This window comes from Dipodomys ordii, unplaced genomic scaffold, assembly GCF_000151885.1.
Source record: "Dipodomys ordii isolate 6190 unplaced genomic scaffold, Dord_2.0 Scaffold161, whole genome shotgun sequence".
Lineage (NCBI taxonomy): Eukaryota > Metazoa > Chordata > Mammalia > Rodentia > Heteromyidae > Dipodomys > Dipodomys ordii.
In genome coordinates, this window is record NW_012267377.1 from 210,030 (window position 1) to 219,823 (window position 9,794).

At 39.1% G+C, this 9,794-nt stretch overlaps 1 protein-coding gene across 1 annotated transcript in view; it reads right to left on the bottom strand.

Annotated features, from left to right (window-relative positions):
• Positions 1-409: 409 nt before the first annotated feature.
• The window catches only part of Amph (amphiphysin), a 95,054-nt gene continuing 85,669 nt past the window's right edge, over positions 410-9,794 (bottom strand). The window contains exons 20-21 of the mRNA XM_013033001.1: positions 6,861-6,962; positions 410-517 (exon numbers count right to left, since the gene is read on the bottom strand). Coding sequence (XP_012888455.1) covers positions 410-517; positions 6,861-6,962 — 210 coding nt within the window. The remainder of the gene's footprint in view (positions 518-6,860; positions 6,963-9,794) is intronic.

Consider the following 9,794-nt stretch of genomic DNA (forward strand, 5'->3'; position numbering starts at 1 on the left):
TAAGATAACCTTGTACTACAGAACACTTCAACACATCTTCTGGGGTGGCCACTGTGTACCACACTGTCGGTGCAGAGGAATGAAGGGTTGGGCTGGAGAAAACTACTGGAGACCTGACTGGAAAGGGGATCAAGTACAAGTACCCACAGCTCAGACAATCACAGACTTGCTATTGACCACATGGGAACAAACTGAAGACTTTTGCCTTCATTTGCTTTTTTGTTTCCTCCCCTCTTATATATATATATATTTTTTTTTTCCCACACATGCTCTGAGGATAGGTCTTCTCAAGCTTTGTCTGGCATCACTGTGGAAGTTATTCCGCATGTGATAGCAAAAGTGAACTCATCAGGATTTCATGGAAGGTTCCAAACCCAGTCACGAAGCTCCTTCTATAGTACCTGCAGCTCTACTCCAGGCGCCGGGTGAAGTTTTCGGGAAAGAGACCTTTGTAAGTGGCCAGGTCTCTGTACTGAAGCCAATCCGACTCCTTCACCCCCACGAGCCAGCCTGCATCCTGCAAGACAGCAACACATATACACAGCACAAGAAAGGATTGAACGCACCCACATTGCCAAAGTATAATTGGGCAGGAAGGCTTGTCCCAACTAATTTAGTCAAAAAAAAAAATTAAACTATAGCCATTTGCAACAATTCATTTACTCTATGAAGTATAGCTCCTTGAAGATTATCCTTCTATTGTGGAAGGCATAATGGATGATTAATGGGATTACAAGTTCTTTTTTATTTAGTTGTAAATTTAGTTTTTATTAAACATTTAAATAGTTGTATACTAAATGTTTTATTTAAGTATGCTAATTAAATTATTACTTAAATAGCTGTTTAAGGTAGATTCATGCATACAATGTTTTTCTTGTTTTAAATTATTAAAAATCTTTAAGTAGTATATACAAAAGAGTGTCAGTTGAACATGTCAGTTATGAGTACAAGGCCTCTTGATCAGTGTCAGCCCTTCCATCCTTCTTACCTCATCTCTCCCGCCTCACCCATCTCCTCAAGTTTCCTAGCTCCATTTCATCTATGTTCATTACGTAATACTAGTTCTTCAATAAAAGGGATTCTAGGTGAAACCATGGCAAGCAAAACATAGCCTGCCATCTTGTGGGTCACAGCAAAATAAGGTTCAGGGTTCTAAGGTTAGAATACAGTGCTGAGGCAGCTCCGGAAAGTCTTGCTTATGGCCTCATGGGTCACATTTAAGCTCAGGAAACCACCTTCCTGCTCTTACAAAGTATTAAGAACTATCTTTGTGCTTGATGGAATTGCTGTGATTTCTCTTATTAATAACTGATTCTTCCATTTTGTTTTCTTTTTAGCAACAATAATGGTCTCAACTCAGAGACTCACATTCACTTAGGTAGACACTCTAACACTTTAACCATGCTTTTGGCCTTGGTTTTGCCCATTTTGAGATAGGATCTCACTTCCCACTCAGGCACAAGGTTGAGCCTTTATCGACATACTTTAGATTTCCCTTTGCTGCTGGGATTACAGGTGCGTGCAATGACTTTGTGAGCTTCTTTCTGTGGAGACCAAGTCTCATTCACTTTTATGCCCAGGATGGTCTGGATCCTTGATCTTCCCAATCTCAGCCTCCCACGTAGCTTTGAATGACAAGCAAGTACCATTCTTCCTAGCTATGGGGGTAAGAAGGGGTCTTGCAAACTTTTTTTCCCAGCTTGGTTTCAAACTGTGATCCTCCCAAATGGCATGAGCTACCAGCACCTGGCTCCTGATTTTTCAAGTAAACTATCAAGTGGTTTAAAGATGTGGCATTTTTGTTAGAGACATTTGTATGTTCTTTATAAATTAGCATTTGTGTCATACAGGAGTGCCATCACACACACAAAACGTGGCATAAACCACAGAAAGGTTGAAGAACACATTCATGGATGGCCGAACAGAACAGGAGATCATACATAAAACTGAGAAGCAGAGGGCTGGGATGTAGCTCAGTGGTAAAGCGTTTGCCTAGCAAGTGCAGCGTCCTGGATTTGATCCCCAGTACAAAAAAAGAAAAGACAAAATAAATACAGTTAAAAAAACCCAAACAAAAAACCCCTGAGAAACAGAGACTTCTGTCTGTTCTTATTCTGTGGAAGAAAACCAGCATCAAGCTGGAAATGGCTGAGTTGGAAGATATATTTGGATTCATGGGGAATGAACAAAGTCAAACCTGTGGGAAATGACTGACTTTTTATATTACCCAGTACAGGAGAAAGACCCCACTTTGAATGAAGGATGGTCATATTTCATCTGAACCAATGTTCAATACAGTTCAATTACATCAGATAAATGGGGTCTCAAAAATTAAATAAAGAGCTGTATAGTCCCCTTTGATAGACTCCGAAACCATAAATTGCCTTTGCCATATAAAAAAGAAATATAAGAGGTAGATAGATCAATTTTTTAAAGAGGAGAAAAAAGCAATGAGAGAAAATGACCCAATAAGATGACTGATGGTATCTTCTTAGATAAAAAACAACAACCTGTACAACTGCAAGGTCACATGCATGAAGGATAAATTTATACTTACAATAAAAGATGATCACTAAATGCTTTGTGAACCTGCTGTATGTATATAAAAAGTCATTTCTTCCCCTAATAAGTGTCTATATTTGATTTCATTTACAGGGAGTTAAAAAAATGTAGTGAGTCTAAGGAGAGTCAAACATTTTAAAATTGTTTCAATATAGACAAACAAGAGCTTGCACAAACCCATAATCAAGATCTACTCCAACATGTGTACCCTGAAATATCACATAAGTTATATAGCAGAAAATGTTAGCCAGTATAAATATTGAGTTGAGTAGAATTAAATTTTAACAGCTTAAAATGCATAACAGACAAAGATGTCCAGTTTAGCTTGTATCAGACAAATGTGTCTATGCAGAATAATTAGAAATACTAAAATAACTATATATGTCCACATACATAGACTTGAATATATTAATCTATATATAGCCAACTATTTGTTATAAAATCTGCAATATAAGATGCAAGCTTATGTATGAGGTAGGGACAAACCAGAGTCACAACTATTTGAAGGCACTAAGAAGGATTACAAGCAGGCTGAGATTGGGGATTATTTAACGTGTTTTTCCTCAATCATGTTCTCAGTCCATGTGATAGAATTCCATGGACAGAGCCTAGGGGAGCTGAGCATCTCTGCACTGATGGCAGGATATCTCATAAAGAAGGAACTTCCAGGGGCAGCCCCAACTATGCAGAGAAACTTCCCTGGGTATCTGTTTTGAACTCTGACTTTGCACCTAGATCCTAGTGGAAAATCAATAGTAGGATGCCTTACAAAGCTTAATAAAGATATAAGCACTGCCAGTGGAGTTGGGCCAGGTTTAGAGTTTGAATCTAAGTACTACAGGTGCTTTCTACCGCAATTCCTTCCTGCTTTAGAGGTGAAGACAAGGGCCCAGAAATAAAAATTTATGCAAAGATCAAAGGCACCGGCGGGAGCAAAATATAAAACAAACATCTACAAAGTTAAAGTAACTATCTTATAATGTAAATGTTAGTATAAAAAGTAAACAATCTTCAAGACAGGTGCATGTGGTACATGCCTGTAATCCTAGCTACTCAAGAGGTTGAGATCTGAGGATCTTGGTTCAAAGCCAGCCCAGGCAGGAAAGTCAGTGAGATTCTTATCTCCAATAAACCACTAGAAAACCGGAAGTGGTGCTGTGGCTCAAATGGTAGAGCACTTGCCTTGAGCTGAAGAGCTGAGGGACAGTGCCCAAGTCCAGAGTTCAAGCCCCACGACTGACTAAAAAAATAAAAAAAAAGTAAACAATCTTCATATGTAGGAAAGAGAGCCAGGCCTGGGAAGGTGGCTCAGTGGTAGAGTGATTGCCTTGCATGCATGAGGCCCTGGGTTCAATTCCTCCGCACCACATAAGCAGAAAAAGTTGGAAGTGGAGCTGTGGCTCAAGTGGTAGATTGCTAACCTTGAGCTGAAGAGTTTGAGGGACAGCGCTCAGGCCCAGAGTTCAGGCCTCATGACCAACAAAAAGAAAAAAGAAAAGAAAGGAGAGCCCAGACTTTATAGTGTATTGTCTACCAACTATGTCCAGCATCAATAGAAATACTACTTAGCCATGGGTGAAAAACAGGAAAATACAATTCCAGAGATAAAAGGCAACAAATAGAACTATGTCCTATAATGTTCCACATTTCAGTAAGAAATGTACAGAAGCTGAGATAAATATGTTCAAGAACATACTCTGGGAGATAGTAATACTGAGAAAATAGATGAGAAATGTCAGCAAAGAAAAAGAAACTATATAAAATAACAAGAAGGAAATTATAGTATTGTTTAAGTATTATATGAGTGGCCTGGGATGGCCTCCACAAACAATCTTCCTGTTCTCAGGCTCCCAAGTATCGAGAATTACAACAGACTAGAAGTAGCAGATAAGAGAGTCATGGTTTAAGAAGACAGATCAACAGAAATTTTCCAGGCTGACTTCAATAGTAACATTAATGTTGATTGATAAAGGACAGAATCTTAGGCATTAAGAGATCTATGTAATATACTGGAAAATCCACAAAGCGAAAAGGTAGAACATAATGTGGAAAAGAATGGAGTAGGAGCTAAAAGATTTCCAAATGGAATAAAGTGAAAACTGCATGTGAAAAGTACAGTGAACATTGCATATGAAATCACGCAAAATAATTTTTAAAAGCCAAACACATCTTACTCAAATTAATTAATTCACAACCATAAATACAGAAGTATTCTCTGTATTAAAAAGTTAACATGGTATAAGGAGAAATATTATTAAACAAATGACAGCTGACTTCCAATTATAAACAGAAAAGACCAAAAGACAATGGAAAAACCTCTTGACGAGATGACAGAAATAAAGGCAACCTAGAATTCTTTACATATAAAAAAAAACTTTAAAAAATGTATATAAATGAAGAGATTTTCACACAGACTGAAGTGGAGGGGATCTGTTGCCAACTGTTCTGTATTATAGTAAGTACTAAAAAAAATTTGAACAGAAATTTTAAGCACAGACTCACATATTTGTAGAAAGCAATGAGGACACTAGAAATAGTAAATATAAAAGGGTACTTTTTTCTTCTCTTCCTAAAGGTAATTTTTGATTCATATAACTATAGAAACATACAATGGATTTTTAATGTTTTTGAGATATGTAGAGATAGCAATGTTTTTGCCTATTTTAGTAATTTATGCCTTATTGCTCTTTTCTTAAAAAAAAAATTCTAGGGGCTGGGAAGGTGGCTCAGTGGTAAAGTGCTTGCCTCGCATGCATGAGGCCCTGGGTTCAATTTCTCAGCACCACATAAGCAGAAAAAGCCAGAAGTGGTGCTGTGGCTCAAGTGGTAGCGCACTAGCCTTGAGCTAAAGAGCTGAGGGACAGCGCCCATGCCCCATGACCGACAAAAAAAAAAAAAAAAAATCTAAGATTTTAATGATAATAATTTTATTAAACTTTACAAGGAACCAACTTTTTGGCAATATTGACTTTCTAAATTGTGTGTTTATGACTGTATTAATTTTCATCCAGGAGAATTTAATCATTTATTGATCACACATAGGGTTCATTTTATCTGGTAGCATTCATTATTCAACTCATGATACAGCACAGAATGTGAAATTATTTTTTATTTCTTCCTTTCTAGGCACTTTCTATTTAATTAATTTTAATTAATTTTCTATATTCTTATTTAAGTTAATGATCATTATGAAACTTGTGACAAATGGATTGCTTTCTAAGTGTATTAAGTATTTAGTGCTTGTAAAGATATTTTTGTTGATTTCTAATCAGGTTTTATAGTGATAGTGACTATTTGGTTGTTTAAGTTGCACTTGCAGTATGTTTATACTTGATATTTTTAAAAGAAAGAACAAAATGTTGGGTATGGAAGTTGAAAGTTGTGATGCTTAAATCATAAATCTCTTTTAAAATAATATGGAAATTACAGCTCTTCTTTCCAGAAAAAACTGCTCATAGACTCATTTATTCACATGTTTTATATCATTTTAAAAGTTTACAAATCAAGAGCAGGGGCCAAAGGCTTATGCCTACAATCCTAGTTACTCAGCAGGCTAAGGTCTGAGGACTGGGCAGCAAAGTCCATGAGACTCTTATCTCCATTTAGCTACCAAAAAAGCCAGAAGGGGAACTATGGCACAAGTCATAAACACTAGTCATGAGCAAAAAAACCTCAAGGACAGAGCCTAGGCCCGGAGTTCAAGGCCCAGGCAGACTGGCACCAAAAACAAAAAAGTTCACAAATCAAGGCAGGAACAAATTGGGAGATCACAGCACCTTACCATGAGACAAACCTCTTTGCTGGAAGGCATGTTTATAAGAGTCTCTTTTAAATTTAAATTTAAAGGTTTTATAATGTTGTATTGTTAGGAGTACAGTTCAGTGAGCTTAGAAAAATGCACAAACACACACACACATACACACAAACACTCTCCTACCAAGACAGATGGCCATTTCCATCTCTCCAGAAAATTCTCCCATGTTCTTTCCCAATCAACCTCCCCATCCTTGAGGGCAAGCCTCTGAAGGGGATTTTGAGTTCTTATGACTAGTATCGGCATCTCCTGGAGATGGCACAATACATAAACATCCTTAGGAAGTGATGTTATATCATGAGAAAAGGTCATCTTATAAAAAGGGAGTGATAACACAGCATCCCCCAAGGGCCTTGAAAATCCAGACTAGTCACAACCACTTCAACCCCTCTTAGAGTTGACTTTCAAGAGCTTCCTGTATGCAAGCTGCCCTCAGGGGAAAAATCAACATGACCAGAAGCATGTTCCAAATCTTGTCTTTTACCTGGTCAGCTTCTGAGTCTGAGGGGACCACCAGCACCACGTCACCCCTTTGCAGGTTAAGCTCATCAGAGTTTGCTGCCTCGAAATCATGCAGGGTTTCCACCTGCAACATTTTAAAGGAACAGGTTAACTTTGGAAAGAAAAGATGTTAAAAGAAATCATAGTTGCCTTGTTAAAAAAGACATTCTTAGAAGAATGTTCCAAGGGGCACAGAAAGATGAATATCTACATTGCACCTGCTCTGGGAGGTTTTGTCTCTGGGTTGTCCCTCAAAGGCTCATATGTTGATGACTTGGTCCCCATTGTGGTGATGTGAGAGGTGGATTCTACCAGGAGGGCCTTAGGGGTGCTGCCTTCAGAAGGGATTAATGCAAGTCCCGAGAAGACCTTGGTTAGACTCTGCTGAGCCCTGCCCTACACTCTGGCTTCTTGTTTAGAATGTGATGGGTTCTTGTTGCATGATACCTTGTGTCATGTGATACAGGAAGGGCCCTTTCCTGAGCTTAGCCAGTGCCTGCACTGAGCTCTAAGCATCTGGACCTGTGAGCTACATAAACCTTTTTACTTGATAAAGTATCCCACCTTAGATATTCATTATAATAACAGGAAACAGACTTGTACATGCTCCAAGGACAAAGAGGGCTTCTAGAGACAGTGAGTACTATTCTCTGTTTATTTCAAAACCTTGATTCTTACTAACTCTTATAAGGCTATTTGAATAAATATTTATTAGTACAATGTATTCAATGTAGATTTAAGTTCTAATTTATTAAATTCTAATTCATCATTTGCATTTAGAGATATTGACACTTTATTATTATTTATCACTGAAACTTGAACTAAAAAAATGCCTAGCTGGAAGTTCTTTTAATCCCAGCTTTGTCCAAATAACCAAATATCAGGAAATCTATCACTTTCATCTTACATGAGAATTAGTACCAAACTTTGGGATCACTTTTCTTGTATATAAACTTTCTCTTGTCCCTTTCCTACCTCTTATTCTGTGGCAACCTTTTATTTCCTTCTTAAAAAAATTCTTTAAGCTGCATAACAGTGTAATCTTCGCTTCCTGGGAGGATGCGATTGTGGTTCAAGGCCAGCTCAGGGTGAAATGTTCAAGAGACTCCTTCTCAAGCCATAGCTGGGCACAGTGGTATAAGCCTGTCATCCCAAGCCATGTGGAAGGCTGAGATGGGAAGGATTATAGTGCTAGGCCTGTCTAGGCAGAAAAATCCATGTGACTCCATCTTCATACAGAGAAGCTGGGTGGAGGGGCACACACTTGTGATTTCATCAATGACAGGAAGCTTAAAGTGGGTGCTCCATGGCTCAGGCACATGCCTGCATTGGAAGGGAGGTCCTAGCTCAAAATTATTAAGTGTAAAACAGGCTACAGGTGTGGCTCCAGTGGGAGAGTGCCAGTCTAGCACGCATGAAGCCTTGAGTTCAAAATCCCTAATTACCATCCCCCCAAAAAATCTCTAAAACTTTATTACAAATAAAAGCAGAAAGAGTAACACAATGGCCAGCCACAAACCTATCTCCCAACTTGAATATATAGTCCTGGCCAGTTTTACCTCTCCGATTGTTGGCTTCAGTCCCTCAGAGATTAAGTAATGCTTTTAAAAGGTGGTCTGTTGCATACAGAATCACAAAGTGTCAGAGCTGGCGAGGACTGCCATCCCCCAATTGTCTTCTCTAATGAGGAGACTGATGCCCAGAGACATGGGTTAAGCTATAGGACTGAGTCACATTGAAGCAGTGAGGAAGACCTCAAGTCCAGGCCTCGCAAAGCACAACCGATGAAAGGAAAACAGCCACACACAGCCTCCTAATATGTTCAACTTTTCTCCAATTCATTTACAACTCGACCACATGCTCACCCTTGGTTTGAAGTTACCAAGGTAGCTGTTACTTTCTATAAGATAGAGAAGGGAAGAGGAGGAGAATATCGGAGGGGAGAAGCCAAGAGGGAAGAGGCAAAAGAGAAGAGAAAGAGAGGGGAGGGGACAATAAGATTGTCACTGTTCAATCCCAGCCCCATGAACACGCTCAGATTTTTTTTAAATGTTGCCAGGTGTGAGGTAATGAAGTTTAAATATAAATTACAGAATTGAACATCCCTAACTAGAACCCATAAGGGAACATTACCTGCCTTCAATCTTGGCTAATGCCAGTGTTCTGGTCGTTATTTGTTATTTTGGTAAGGACACCGGTTTATAAAGGTTCTAAGTATCCCTTCTGGGAATAACCTTCTTCGGTGACTGCAGGCTTGTTTGTGTCTTCCTTTTCATAGAAGCCTAAAATCTGTCTTGATTAATTAACTCATTCAATGTACAGCTCTTGCTCTGCTTGTTTTTGGAATATTCCTAGGACTGGTGATTCCTGCTTCCCCTCTGACGTTGCATGGGGGTCTGAGCCAGGCTGGGGGGTCTTTGGAGAACTCACAGGGGGGCTGGAGGGAGTTAACCCACTTTTTACCTAGGGGCACATCTGGTGCCCTCCTTTAGTTCTTTGTTAAAATAAGGAAGGTACTTTTGTATTGCTTGCTGGCTCACAGCAAGGAAATCCTTCTGTTTTCCAAATTGAATTAGGGATGACAGGGAAGTAGTAGGAAGAGAAGATATATGGTGAAAAGAGGAAAAGTAAAATACTAGCAAATCAAAGGTTGCAGCAAGCTGGATGCTGGTGGCTCACACCTATAATCCTAGCTACTCAGGAGGCTGAGATCTGAGGATCATGGTTCAAAGCCAGACCAGGCAGGAAAAGTCCATGATATTCTTACCTCCAAAAAAACCACCAGAAAACCAGATGTGGAGCTGTAGCTCCAAGTGGTAGAGCACTAGCCTCCTTGAGCAAAAAGAGCTCAGGGACAGAGCTCAGGCCAAGTTCAAGCTCCACAACACACACACACACACACACACACACACACACA